Genomic DNA, 15,981 nt, shown 5'->3' on the forward strand with positions numbered 1-15,981 from the left:
ATGTTTCTTGAGTACTAGGATATTGTTATCACCATGGTTTTCTATTATTATGTTGATGAAACTTCTTATGAAAAAAAAATTGTAGACAGGATGTTGTTTTTGTGATCTTTTTTTGTCTGTTTCAAAGAGGGTTTTTGTGAAAATATTAGATAATGCATCCAGTAAAATCAGTATATGTGTGTAAACTGATTATCAGTCCTTATTCTTTTATGTAATAAACAGAACTACTGTCTTTCTGGTTGGTTACAGTGATATGCAGCTAGCAGAGACTTAGTGAAATTCAAAATATTCTGAACTCTTTATGTACTTTTTCATGTTCACTTGTATATTTATGCATATTAGACATTATATTAATCTGTGTATATATGTGTGTGTGTGTGCGTGTGTGCATATATGCCAAATGTCTCGCATACCATTTAAGTGCCTTGTTGCTTGGTTTGTTGTAGTCAAGGCATTGCTACGGGGAAAAAAAACAACCTTTCCATGGATGATAAAAGGTTAGAAGAGGTGTGTGTCTCTCATAAGTGATGCAACATTCATAATTTATAAGTTAAATATTCTAACTGAAATTCTTCCACTATTAGCTAGTGTATAAGTAATCTATAATCAGTATTGTTTTATAAACCTGAGGATCTACTGCTTGTTGTTTTTTATTTTGGATTTTTCAAAGTCTGTCTAAATATTTAAAAAATTACACGACTGGGGAAATTTTTGTAACATTTAATACATGATCTAGTGCTAACACGGTTATAAGCTATACAGTAATTCAAATTCTGGATTTTAACATTTATGTTTAACTGTTCAGAAGAATTTCAGTTTTCTATTTTAAGGAGAGAAAACATGATAGGTTGCATGCACTGCTGTTAAAAATACATGTATTGGTTCTGAGAAAAACAATAAAAAAATATGCTATTAGATTATACACTTTGTACATTTGATTTGTTTTTAAAAGAATTATAAACACCCTGTTTGAAGTATTATTTCAGTATAGACAAAGAAAAAATGATTCAATTGCCTTTAATCCAGACTACATGGTTTAAGCTACATTTAATATTTTTTAACTATTCAACATTTTTGTGTAATATTTATAGAATTATTTATTTCTACCTGTTTTGTTGATCACTGAGTCTTGAATGTATAGTGTGTTTTATAGAGCTTTTGTATCATTTGTAGGGACTTTTAAAGATTACTTTTTTACCTGTGTTTTTCTTTTGTTTAAGCTAAAGTTTCATAACAGGATGAGTATATGTAGATTTTTTATGCTATTTCATATTTCTTAGCTTTAAGGTATTTCTGTAGAATATAAACTCCTCTAAGAAACTGATTGATCCATGTAAAATGAAACTGCATGAAGCAGGATATGATCTGCTGAAGGGTATGAAGGATGTTGTGTATAGGTTATGAATACCTGAAAGTCTTGTTCTGTAGAAGTGAATGTGCATGAAAAAGGTTATTTTATATTAAGCTACATGAAGAACTTGTTTAGTAGAAGTTAAAGTAAATGAAGAAGGGTCTATTCTGTATTAATTAAACTACTTAAAACATGGCTTATTCTAAGAAATTAAAATTATATGAGGAATAACTTGTTCTACACAATTAATATAGTTAAAGATATCTGTCTGTATTACTTTCATTTCTCCATCACAGCTATAAGAGCCATTCCTCAGATCGTATGTGAGGCTATAAACAGCCTTGAATTGGTGGACCGACAACCTTCGTGGAAAATCATGGACAATAAGGGACAAGTCACAGTTGTTCTTCATTGGGATCAACGAGACTTCCGGGGTTTGTCAGAGAGGAAAGGCCGCTACCATGGCAGACGTGAACCAGTGTGGAGGGTGGAAGTCACATCTCAAGAGGTTCAAACTGTGGACCAAGCCACTGCCACTTTTAAAGATATGCCTAGTTCAGCTGGACCTCCTACCAGGTTTACCCTAGAAGATTTGGGACTAAAGTCTGCCATGCGTATGTTGCCAAAGAAAACACATGTAGAACATGGAGCTAGTCCTGATCATGATCATTCACTTTGTGACTTCCATTGCTCTGCCCTACATGAAGAAGGTGCTCAAATTATATTGAATAAGTCTGTTGCTACCTCGCCCATTCAGGAGATGCCAGAAGGGGCTGCTGCTGCAGCTGGCCCAAGTGGTGTAAGTTTGCATAAGAAAGGAGGAGCCAAAGGACATGTGCGCTTTCTTGATGAAACTCAGGAGGTTAAAAGTCCTGGACGGGATGAATCAGAATCAGACACTGAGAATACAACCAATGAAGAAGAACAGTTATCTGAACACTACCTCCTTCTGACTGATCAGCTTTCCTTAGAGCAAAATAGACATCTTAACATAAGAGATATTGGTGTGATTCTAGATCGATTGAGTTCAAAAATAGTAGAAGTTCAAAAACTTGAGAGGGAAAAGGAGAGTGCTGAAATACACAATTGGACAATCAAGGCTACCATTAGAGGAGAAGTGCTTAGGGAGATTGGAGTGATTTACAATGGACAGTACTATGGTATAATGGAACATCCAGGGTACTTTTGATGGAAGTCATTATTAGGATTAGTTGTAGAAATTTTCTTGTAAGGGTCATGGTCCTTGTCCCTGAGGTGCAATATGGTGCTTTTTCTTAACTTAGAAGCTGCCCAGAACCCAGTATACTGTTGTTCTATATAAAACTGAGATGTACAGAAGAAAAGATATAGTTTGTTAGTCACCATCTACAATGAGATCTTGTGTGGTGGCATTCAGTCACAACTTTGAAGATTTAAGGACAGATATTGAAAGATTAGATGCTTCAGTTTTTCTCATTCCTTTCCACATAAGCTGTAATTTATGTCTGTTTATCAGACATGCTTCCACTAGCTACTTTCAAAGGTTCCAGTTTATTTTAATTTTGTACTCAACTCAAAGTTGTTTTGCTTATATAATTATACTTTGTAAACTAACATAATGTTTATTTTTTTATGAAATTATTAGCTTAATTCACAACCATTTTAGTTACTGTATTTTTAAATAATCTTTTCTTTCAAATTTTATGATCTCTTCATTTAACTTTTAGACTGAATCAAGATAAGTCAGAATGTTTTTTCTTGGTGATATTTTGGAAAAGATTACAGGAGTGATTAAGAAAGATGTCTGAACACTTCAGGGACCTTACAGTAATAGTAACAACACCTTTTGGTACTCCATGGCCAGAAAAGTGCATTTCATATGTACATACATACTATATGAACACTGCCATGACACTAGGATTGCCATTGCCTTCCCGTCATGCTTTGTTTTGTTTTGTTGTTTAAGTCATTCATACTGAATGAGTCACTATGGCTTACAGAGAATATGTGTATCTTTTATTGAAAGTCCTGAAGTTTTACTGTACCAATAATTTAACTAAACACCTGACTAAAGGAGTTGATGTATTAGTGAATTGTCAAGCAGAAAGATTTTACCATTAGTATTATAGATATCCCTTTTACATAGTGTCTGATACAAACATGTACATGTTTTACAGGTTCAAATGCATTTACTATAAGGTCCACACATTTCAAGCATTAGGTACATTATTATTCCATAGGTGTCTGTTTTGCTGTTTGTGTGAATTTAAAATGGCAGCCTTTTTATTAATTAATTATTATTATTACACATTTGATGTTTACTATCGTGTTGCACATGTAGTCCATGCAATTTATTGGGGAACCTTGTGGCATCCTAGCTATAGTCTTCCCTTGTCTTGTACAAATACAGAATCATTCAGAGTGGAGCCTCAGGTCTGGAAAGTTTCTCTTCATGGGAACTAATACTAACACCCATTGTGTAGTATACAGAATCTTTTGGAATCCAATCTGAGGCCTAGTAGGGTTCTGTTAATTAGCAAATTAAGAAAGTTTATGATGCATATTATACAGGAGTTCGATAGAAATCTCAGGTCAGGAGAATTTTTTCAGTAGCAGCATCAAGAAGTCACATCATATGAATGCTGGTTATATTTATTAGTGCTTGTTGAAAATTTAACAGTGTCTGTTGTATATAGAAATTATGTGTATTTGTGCATGCGTGTATTTATGTGACTCATATCACTGGTCTCGTATATTTTCATGTTGACAACTTGGCTAAGATTTTACAAAATTGTTAATTGTTTTTGTTGTGTTTATTGGAATAATAGTTTAATTGTGAAAAGAAGACCAAACTGTACTATTCATTGTTTTGAACTGTCATGTGGAGTTTATATCATTGGGAAGAGTGCAACTTTTCATATTTTTAGAAGTTAGTAAGCTTGATTAAACTACTGGTATGTGATTATACCATTCTTCCTCTGAGTGCCAAAAGTTAAGAGTAATAATTATATGAAATATAGTTTATGATATTGTTTTGCCCAAATACATCACATAAAAGAGCATGTTACTGTTGTTAAAAATCTGAGAAGTTTGAAATTCTTTTAAATTTCCTTTAGTAAGCATCATTCAATCCATATGTTGCTTCTTTTTTGTTTCTTATTATGTGTGAATAATTGTAGTGAGACTTTTCTTATGATGTGAAGACTAGCTAATTACTGCCTATTCAGGTTCACAAGTTAATAGCAGCAAATGTTTTTTTTAAGGTATATGCTGCTTATGGGTGTTTAATATGCATACATTTTACTTTATATTGTTTACTTTGTGGTGTATGATTTGAAAATGAGACTATAACTTCAAGACTGGTTGATATATGTATGTAGTACTGTTTTTTTTAAGTTATTAGCTTATATGAAACAGAAACCAAAAGTACTTTTTAAGATGACCAATAATGGATAATTTTCGAAGAAAGTTATTAAACATGTCTTTATTTACAAATGTTTTCCTTTACTTTTTATATTTCTATATCTATATTGCTAGTTTTAATCACCACAGTTTTAAAATTTTTAGAGATTTCAGTATCAATATAATCACTTATTAAAGTGAAACTGACACAAAAATTGTCATAGTAAGATAATAAAGTAAAATAATTTTTCAAAGCTTAATACATGTTTAACTATTTGTTGATGCTTGTGCAGCATAGGCTGCATTTATCTATGCAAAACTTCCTGTACTTTATTTAACATACTTGACAGGAGAAAGGAAAATGACTTAAAATAGATTCTTCAAAACTATCTCATAAAAATTAGTTTATACCAGTTTGAAATTTGTTTTTCATGCTGTGAGTAAATTTGCAAGTACATCTTTCAAAATGAATTATTTCCATTGTTACTGTATTTGTACTGAATGGACACAGACTTATATTTTTTTAGAAACCAGTACATGTGGTGGTACTGTGAAAAGTTTCTAACGTTGCCCTTGTGAATTCAACCTGGATTTGAATATGTCAATTTGATTATGAATTTCATGTTTTTACTGTACAAGTAATTTAAGTTCATTCAGCTTTTAATAGTTTAATCCATTTTCATGAAGAGTTATCAGATTGACTTCTTCACTTTGCATACCGTTTACCTGTGGGAAATAAAACAACTGACATATTGGGGTATGTGTTATCTGTAACACTTGTTTATTTTTTGTAATGGTACATGCATATGATTAAACATATTTGTATAAATCAGTTTCTGCAGGGATAAATTATGTACATGATTCAGGTGTATACTTAAGTTCAGGTGAAAAGAGAAATTGGAGAATTTTATTCATTGTTTTAAAAAATTAATTTTCAGAGCTTAGATTATAATATATGTAGATTATTTTAATGATATTGCTCTTATAAAAGCTTGTATATCAACAGCTCATGTTTTTTGTACATATCAAAGCTGGAGAATGCTTTGTTGAAAATTGTAAGCTAAGCCATTGAACACTAGTTTAATTGTACATCTAGAATTTTTCCAAGAATACAAACAAAAATGCAGATTGGTAATACTTCAACATAACTACATATAATATTAAAACTTTCTTCTATTTGAAGCAAACTAATGATACATAATTATAAGCTCTCTGTTTGTAGCTTAAACTTGCAGATATGCTACACACACACATATATGTGAAGACTTATAATTTGAATTGAAATACCCATGCTCATGTAGATAAACAGTAATATTAGTAGAATAAGACAGATGTATTCTTTTAATTTAGTTATATTGAGATGACTCTCATTGAATTCGTACATTTCACATGTGAATTGCATAAAAGCCTACAGTACTATTAAGTATTGTGTTTCTAAACTCTGTTGTTACAGTTTTTCTCCAGATTAAGAGGATATGAATTTTTTTAGAACAATAATTTTATGCTGAAAAATCTCATTTGATGTCAGCTGTAATAATTCAGACACACTTGTCAAAATAAAGAATCTCAGAAAGAGTTGAGCAGAGTTTTAGCTAAGTCCTCTCATCTAGATGAAAATGTTATTGAACTGTTTATCTTTCATTGCTTTTTAATTTGTGAACTTTATTGTGGTACTGTGGTTTAGCTGTAATTATTATTGTTGAGGGTATTGATAAGGTATGAGTTAGCCATTACTGTCTAGATGAGCTACAAGTTGTACATTTGTAACAGCATTCCTAAATTTTGGTAAAAGTACTGTAAAGGATGATACTTAATATATTGCCCAATTTAAACAATATCTAACTATGAAGTACCATGCAATTTTCTTTAGATCACTTATTGGGGGAGGGGAGATAGTGTGAAATGTGGTCTGAGATTTCTGTCAAATACATTTCTTCTTATGATATTCTTTGTAAATACAGTGGTCAAAAGACCTCCTCTGAAATGGATATTTGTGACAGGGCTTGTATAGATGTTCCTGACAAAAAGTAAAAGATAAATCATTGCTATGAACATATATATGAAAATTTTTAATCATATTTTTCGTATGAATAACAGAGCTAAAATTTTATTTTTGCTTAAAACATTCTACCACTCACTTCTGCTTTGTGACAAAAGGGAAAAGATGTCTCTTTTTGGGGAATGTGAATGATCCTTGTTTTAATTTTTTTTTGCCAGTTATTTGGTTAACAAGGTTCTTTTAATTTAAGAAACAGTTTCGGTGTATAGTACTAAACATTTTCATTTATTTTTAATACTTTCTAAAACATGACAAATCACATTTACATGAATGAGACATAGTGTTTATGTTCATAAGTAATCTATAATTTTCATGTTATAGCTTCAGTCCTGCATTACTGTGTAGAAACTAAAATGATTTGAAGTTATGCTTTACATATCACATTCTGTTATGACATTCTTATAATAGTGAATGAGTTAAAACTATCCTGCCAAAGTATGTATGTATGACATATCCCCCTGTAGTGACACATTTCATTCACTGAATGAGTCGAAAATGCAATGCTCAAAGATTTGTTTGACATATCCATTTTACCAAGGCACTTTCTTACCAACGAATTAATAGAAAACCTAATGAAAATGTTTATTATGTCATGTCTCGTGACACCTTTCTGATACCACAAATAGTATAAGAATTATCTGCTGAAAACTGTATTTAAGACATCACAACATTACAATTTTTTTTTTTTCTGGCAGAGAATGTTAAAAGTATTTGCTGAATTGTATGTGTGAAATATTCTGCTTTATGCATTTCAAAACTATCTTTATCATGAACTTTAAGCAAACTAGTACTGAAGATTATATTTTGGGCACTCTACCTTGTGCAGACATATACTTCACAGTAAAATGAATTAAAGATCACATGCTGAGAACTATTTGAAGCACATTTATTGCCTTTCCTGACATTAAATAAATCAAAGGTGAATGGAAGGAAAATCATTTGAAGACTGTTTTTATAATCTTATAATGAGTAACTAAAATAAAAGGTTAGTGTAAGGTACATTATCACTAAGTGACAGTTTTCTGATTATGTATAAAATTAAATTATCTGTGTTTTAATGTTACAGTGCATTTTCTTGAGCAGTGACTGTGTTTTTTTTTCAGTGCATAGATTAAAATTATTTCTGCAAAACGTTCTACCTTCATATCTTATTAAGTGAAGAGTTTATTGTCAAATAAACAATATCAATTAGATTGTGTTTATGTAACTGATTATGTACTAAGGATTTTAAAAAATTAATGAGATAAAGTGAAACTTATCACTCTTCGAGCTAGGTACTAATCTTTACTTATAAAAGTCAAAAATGACAAATCTATTTTTAAAAGAAAAAAAATTGTAAAAATTCTATAGCTGTTGTCTCAGTATCTTTTGGAATTTTGAATTACTGTTAGAACTCGACTGGACCTGTAATGTGCAGCGAACAGTTCTCAAGATAGACTAATCTTTGTTTATTCATTGTTTAGAAAGTGTCATTTTATAGAAACAGATTTCTTAAATATTTTTATTGCTTATTTTATAGATCAATGCTGTTAGTTTAGGGGTTTAACAGTGTTTCATCTTTTATTAAATGTGGAGTTTCAGTTTGTTTCGCCTATAACTGTTGCAGTAGGGATTTCATATTGTTTCTCTTATCAGTAATTCTATATGTGATTTAAACTTTTTGAACCTACCAGTAATATCATAGGGATTTTTCTTCCTTCACTTGCCAGCAATGCTGTAGAGGTTTAACCTTTTTCTTGTCAGTAATTCTATAGAAATTTAACATTCTTTCTCTTGTCAGTAATGTTCACTGTTTAAAGACATAAAAAATGTAAGAATACTAAGGTCAACAGTTGAGATTTAAAGAAGGGAATAAACTAATATTAAAATGTATTAATGTGGGTGACAATGATGGTCACATTCATGTAGTCAAAGGTTAAAAGCACTGAAACAGTATTTTTCTTTAAAATAGTGTACTTTATGTAAAAAAAAATCTATTGTTAGATGTCTTGAACTTAAGAATGTTATTTTCTGCAATGTTTTTGAAAGTTTCCTAGTGTCTTAGGAAAACTTGTGATTTTGTCTTTCTTACATTTTAGCAAAACTTCAAGATACTAAACTTTTAAGATACAAGTTTTACAGAAATTAACACTCCTCTTTAATAGTACTTTATAGAAAAAGTTTAAATTCAGTAAATTAAGATTTTGCCATTATCTATTGTTCTTTAATTTTTGAATTATTAAAGGGTTTGTTTTTGTTGAGTATGGTAAATTCATTGGTCAGTAAAAAGTAGTTATTGAGGTTTCTTACTTCACTTGTGATCAATGGATAACCATTAGAAGGTGCTCAAGCTCTGTGAATTCTTAATGTGACTTACAGTTCTTTTTTAATACAAAAGTGCAAAATAAACTCAAGGAACATGAGGTTGTACTTTTTTAGCCTATTGTTTGATATCATTTTTTGTTGCTTGCTGTTGTAATAGTTATCCTCTACCTGTACATGTGAATAATCTGTTATATGTAATTTGATACCCTGTGTTTTGAGTAACTGTTTCATGTTGTATGTTAAAGGGATGAGCTCAAGATAGAAAAATATTGTTAATATGAAGCTTTGAGAGAGGCTTTGTGAAAAGCTCTTTTACTGTTTTGTGCATCCTTTTGTGGGTTGTTGATGGTATCAGACATTGGAAAAAGTTTGTACATTGTTCAGTCATTTCAGGAGGTTTGTGTCTCCAGGACTTTTTATAGCTAGTATTAGTAAGTAATTCTTTGTGTGATATGCATAATTACTACTTGTTACTCTATGTCTATTAGTAACCTGTTACATGAAGTCCAGAAATAAAATGATGCAGAAATATATTACACAAAAAATTATGATGTGGATGTGTGCTAAATAATAATGAATAAGGGACAATTTGTTCTTTTATTGTTTTATAAGGTTCTTTTTAGAGTAAATAAAAATAATTTTATCAATCCATTTATATTTTGTTCAAAATATAAGTTAAATTTCAGTTTTGTGTAGGTGTATCTATATAAAGTGTATATGAATACAAAGTTATAACATTCACAAGTGGTTTAATCACATAGTTATATATATTTAGAGTGAAAACAGAAGTTTTCAAAATAATAATTTATTATGTTATTTATTTTGAAAATTGATATTTCAATTTATTTTGGGCTATTTTGCAGTTATTTATTCTTAGATGGGTTTGCATGTATAACATTTACTGAAGTTTTGATTTGGTGTAATCAAGATTTATTTATATATACATCTGTATATGCACTATCTTCCAAATATTAAAATACTCTATAGAGAAATATTTATTAACGTTTAGGCTTAGCTTACAGCATAGATTGAAGGGGTGTAATAGGAATTACAACTTAGATAGTGATGTTTGTTGTCGGGTAATGAAATTTACAAACAGGATTTTTTGTTTTCGCCAGACTGCAATTTATACACAAGTGTTAATTCCACAAGACATGTTTGAATGACAATTATATAAATTTTGGTACAAAATAATAAAGATAATGACATTAAAAATTGTGTTTGATGATATTTGTGAAGCTGTTGGTAATAATATTTTTTTACATGTGTTTGATATTTGATATTCTTTTACACTTGTAATTGCTTTGATGTTTTGGTGATATTTTTTTTGGAAAAGTGGAATACACTTTTTGTTTACTGTCTGTCTATATATATATATATATATATATGATATACTAGTTATATTGCTTTGAAAGACTTAAGTTAGACTTGTAATCTTTGATACTAGTTAGCCATATTGAAATTCTTTACATTCAAAATTTGTCTGAAATGAGATTAAACTTGTAGAATTATGCTATATTAACCCTGTTATGATAACAGTAAGTAATTGTAACGAAATCCTTTCAAAACGTCACAATTATGCATAATAAGTACTGATAGTCCATTCATTTGATGAGTTCTGTTTGTGTGGTAATTTTATTAAAAATTATTTATTAAAAGGAAATGTGTATCTCACAATAAAATTATTATGTCTTATTATTTGATTTTGCCAAAGTAGAAATAACTGGTATAGTAAGAATCTATATGGTATATTTTACTCCAAAAATGATAGTTGTTCAGGTTCCAACAGTGATTTATGCAGATGTTGCTGCTTTATACTCAACACAAAAGTATCATTTATGCAATTGAAAACACATATACATATTGCTCACTAAAAATTGCATAAAACATTATTTGCTCTCTGTTTTTGATTACTGCATATTGAAACTGTAATACTTTTTAAATGTTGAGGAAGCTTCATTTTATCTTATTAAGAGGAAAGAGTATTTTAACATTACTTGAAATAGGCAGGGTTATATCCATACAGCATAGTAAATCGGCTGTGTGCAGTGTACGTGTGGATCTTACAGGCATACAGCATAGTAAACTGAAGATAGGGTTATATTCATACTGCAGAGTAAGTTGGCTGTCTACAATGTGTGAATTGTAAAGGCATAGAGCATATCCAAACAGCATGTTAAATTGAAGCTAGGGTTATTATGGTTATGAGATATAGCCATAATCCATGTTGAAAGTGGATATGTATGGTTATTTGTACTTTAGCATTATAGGGATCTAAGTGTGTTGGAGATATCAAAGAAAATAATTATCGTTTTACAAAACATGATCTTAGAATACAACTACTACTCTATGTCTTGAATAATGGCATAATGTTTAAAATGTTTCTTTAATTCTACCATAATTTTAATTGATCCTAGAAAATTTTTGTCTCAAGTGGCTTTCACTCAGAGTCATTTCATTAAACAGTTACTATGACAGAACAATGTTTTTGTCAAAGAATTGTGTATTGGCACAGTTTTGTAGATTAACATTACTTGTAAAATAATCATCCAAATAGCATCAAATACAACAGAGGAATTACTGAAAGTTTTTTTTAAATAGATATTCAAAGTTTTTCATGTTTGATCAAAGCCTAGTGACATTTTTCTATGTGTATATTTTTTATCGTAAAAGTCTACAATTTTAAATCATATACTATGGTGATCTTGAGACAAATGATCATAATTTACTCCACCTTAAGTATGGTGGTATAATTTCATGAGATACGTGTTTTTGCTTTTTAATTGTTGTTCACTGAAATACATATTTGACCAGTTCATGTTCAAGTGTATTTTAGACAATTTGCACTGGCTAATTTATATTTGAAAAATGTAGAAATTTCAATATGCTCAAAAACCATTCTAGTTTCTGTCATTAGAAATGAGTCCCTAAATTATTTTATCTTCATAAAATAACATTACATACAGTATGGGAATGTGTAAAAGGTTGTTGTTTTTTTTCCTTTACTTCTGAATGTTTTCTCTCGACAAACAATTGTGTACCTTTCTACAACTATTTTTTTACTTTGCTTTAATATTATTGCATTATAAAATAACTTTCAGGTCATAGGTGGGATAAAAAAATCACTAAATTTTAATGGATTATTAATGTTTTTTGTGATAGTTACTTTAATATACTGATAAAATTCAAAGAACTAGTGAACTGGAGATGGGCAATTTAGTTGACTAATTAAAATTAATTTTCCAATTATTACTATTTTTAATTATTCCAATAATCAGTAATCAAAATTATAATTAAATTTATTGTCATGGAGGTAATCAAATAATCTAACATAGGATTTCTGATTATTATTCTTTTATAATTATTCCAATTATTCAAGTAATCAAAGTATTGCAATTATATTTGTTTTTTATTAAGCTCAAAGTTACATAATGAGCTATCTCTACTATACCCAATTTTGATGTTATAATCTATTTTCTATTACTTTATGTTTGTTTAGTTTTGATTATTTGAAGGTTTAATTGGGGAACTGTAATAGAAGGGTCTCAGGCTTATTTCCCATTGCTACCAAACTTTTCTTACCTTGTCATGGCAAAGCTTCTAAGGCTATCTGCCATTGTCATTGATTTTGAACTGCTGTCTAGAGGAAAGGCAACTGTTTGGTAGCATTTACTACTAACTCTTTTTCTCAAACTGCTAACTGAGGGGGAGACAAATGACGAGCAGCAATGACCACTATTTTTTTTTTTTTCTCTCTTTTTCTTTTGAACTGCTGATCAAAGGAGACTGGTTGGCAGTACCTACCAGCAAATATGTTTTTGCTTGTATGTACCATAGTTTTAGGAATGTGTTATTAATTGATTTATCAAATGTAATTAATGAGGCCTTTGAATAACCAATTAAGAAAGACCGTTAATCATCCATCTGTACTGGCAATAACACTCTTGCCACATAAGTCCTAATTAACCATAATATAAGAAAAGTATCTATGTAGTATTCCTTAATTGTACCTATGTATTTATTGAGATTTCAATGTTTACTTGATTTCTGATAAGATATCACACCTCCTATCACAAAATATCTTTTCTCAAATAGTATTGCCCTGAATCTTGAATGCTTGCCACTAGCCTTCAACCTCCTCCCATTTTATTTTTATATGTAAATGATCATGCATCTGCTTTTCACCAATAGGAGTGTGACACAATCCCAACAGTTTGCAGCACGCTCTCCACATTTACACTTTTTAATAACTTCTTTATTGTCTGTAGTACTGTTCAAATCTGCTTGTTTTTGCTTGCAAGTTTGTCATTATTTTCTTTGCACTAGAGACTTAGATTTTTCTTTACTATTTTGTTTATTATTTACAGGGATATTTTTGTTAGTGTACTGTAGATTCATCTCTGTTATGAGTGGTGCCTGGTCAGGTATACTGTTTTTTTGAAAATCTGCTCTGTCCATTTAGTGACTATGCTCATTGTTAATTACATTTTAGCTCTTTCTACTATATACTTGATGGACAATTCCAGATGCCACCAGGCATTGGCTGTGTGTCTGTTAAATAATTTTCTATGCTGAAATAGTTAATCTAAGGATTAGGTTACACACAGTGCACAGATGCAGTGTTCCATAAAATCACTAGTAATTTTCTCTAATGGTCTTTTGTTTCATAAGTATGTTTATTTGAGACTGTACATTCATGGACATACATGAGTAAAGGAGAATATGGATTGCTGCCTGCCATCTCTTCTCTGATGCTCTGTGGTTTTGAGACTCTTCATAGTGCAGAACTGGCATACAACTTCAGATGCAGCAAGGTGTTGGTTGATTGACTTTATGTGGTACCACTGCTTCTCAAAATGGGGTATTATGCTCATCCATTGCAATGTCTTTAGTAATGCTGTTCTCTCTACTTTCCAATGCTTTTTTCCCTCCTTTATTTCAGTATAATATGGAAATCCTTGCCATTCACCATTTTCTAGCTGCTGGGGTGGTGGTCCACAGAGACCTGTCTTCTGTGTGATGCATGATACCACTTAGTTGAGAGAAGGGATGTAGTATTCTGCAACTGTCAATGGCATCGTGCTCTTCCTATCGTGGACCTGATGTACAGTTCTAGATATTGCCAGGAGGTTTCGATTGAAGCACTCCACCATATATGTATATATATATATATATATATATATTGCAGTTTGCCTTTTAGGCTGAGACATTCCTCCTATATACAATGTAGTTTCTGAGTGTTGATTCCAGATGGTCCAGCTAAGAAGTCCTCATGTGTTCTGGCCATTATCCCTTCACCTATTGTGGACTGGATGACAAATGCCCATTGTTGCTGGGTTTTGGATTGGAGATGTCATCCCATTGGGACTTTTCTCCTTCCTACCATTTGCTACATGTCAGTGTTGAATAAGAGATGTACAATTTCAGATACCACTAGATGTTGGATGAGGTTAAACTGCTACTGGGATCTGTTGTGCCTTAGCTACTTGATACCCAGGGTCTCATTAATCAGTAATATGTATTATGGGATTCCTTCATGTTTTTCTATCTTTTATGTTTGCAACATAAGTGTAACAGAACAATGAGTATACCTGAATCAGATATGGTTTTGTCTCCTACTAAGGTGTGACATTTTCTCTTTTGGAACCAGACATTATTGTCTCTCTTTGGGCACTTCCTAAAGGAGGATCATTTTTTCACCAGCCTTTCACCAGTTCAATGTGAAATTCTAGCTAGTTTGTGAAATGTGGTAAGATATGATATCAGAATTTAACATTTTCCTAAACTGAAAATGTATTTCTAATAAATACCTACCTCTTCTTACCCAGCCTTTTCACTTCTGGTGATATGAACTGATATCAGCTGTTTTGCTGGTATGTGTATTTTGATCAATCTTGAGATGATTGAGTGCAAATGTAGAGAAGTTGCTTGTTGTGATAGGCGTTGTGTTATGCTCCTACTGGTGGAGAGCTTCTGCATGATCATTTGTATATGGACATGCAGAAGTGGGAGGTGTGGAAAACTTGTAGCAAACATTAAAATTGTGTGTCAACAGAGGGCAATACTAATTGAGAAAAGCTATTTTGTGAGGTAGAAAGTATCTATTGGATATACATTTTAGTTTAGAAAAATATTATCTTTTGAATTATTCCCACAGTTTTTGTAAAATGACTTCAAATTTTGCCTGTAGTCTCTTGAACTCCAACAAAATATAAATAAGAATGTTTCTTTAGAGTCATTGGGTGGGGAAACAAATTGTTGTTCTAGGGTTTCAGAAGTCACTTTAGCTTCTCTGAACTAATTTACTTGAAAATTGCTATTAACAAAACACTTGTCTAAATATAGATATTGAAAATGTTTGAAATAAAACATTTCAAATGGGAATTGAAGGTTTAAAGGCTGAAATTATGAGTCTATGTGAGAATGACCATGAACATTTAAGGGATCATTCAAAACAAATATCTATTTTTATGTTTTCAAACTTTTTCCTAAATGGAGAAAATTGAGGCACTCTTTGTTTTTTGTATGGTATTACATGAAATTGCTACAAATTTTTAAATTGTCATTCAAAACAAAGTAATTTAGATTTTAGAAATATTTGAATTTTGATCTCACCTTGATATAGGATGTAGGGAATATTGGGAAACTGGAGAATGACTGCTCAGATTTACCTGAAAATTGACAAAAAACATACAAGATCAAGTCAAAACAAGGTGTGAAAAATGTTTCCATGAATATATTTATTATTAATATTTATTTTGTTTTAACCTAGGTCATGACCACTAATAAATGTTAGAGAAGTGGACTAAAAATTCAGGCTTATTAACATCCTCTCACTAACCAGGTATTAGTGCTAAGAGTAACAGCAATTATGACTTATTGTTCT

At 30.8% G+C, this 15,981-nt stretch overlaps 1 protein-coding gene across 4 annotated transcripts in view; it reads left to right on the plus strand.

Annotated features, from left to right (window-relative positions):
• Positions 1–10,301, plus strand: part of LOC143223064 (uncharacterized) — a 46,851-nt gene extending 36,550 nt beyond the window's left edge. For 2 of the 4 annotated variants that reach the window (XM_076450475.1, XM_076450476.1), the window contains exons 4-5: positions 447–497; positions 1,648–10,301. In XM_076450475.1, coding sequence (XP_076306590.1) covers positions 447–497; positions 1,648–2,540 — 944 coding nt within the window. In that variant the 3' untranslated portion in view covers positions 2,541–10,301. The remainder of the gene's footprint in view (positions 1–446; positions 498–1,647) is intronic. The other 2 variants (XM_076450477.1, XM_076450478.1) reach the window with 1 other exon arrangement.
• Positions 10,302–15,981: the final 5,680 nt, after the last annotated feature.

This window comes from Tachypleus tridentatus, chromosome 8 (assembly GCF_004210375.1).
Source record: "Tachypleus tridentatus isolate NWPU-2018 chromosome 8, ASM421037v1, whole genome shotgun sequence".
NCBI classification, from domain to species: domain Eukaryota; kingdom Metazoa; phylum Arthropoda; class Merostomata; order Xiphosura; family Limulidae; genus Tachypleus; species Tachypleus tridentatus.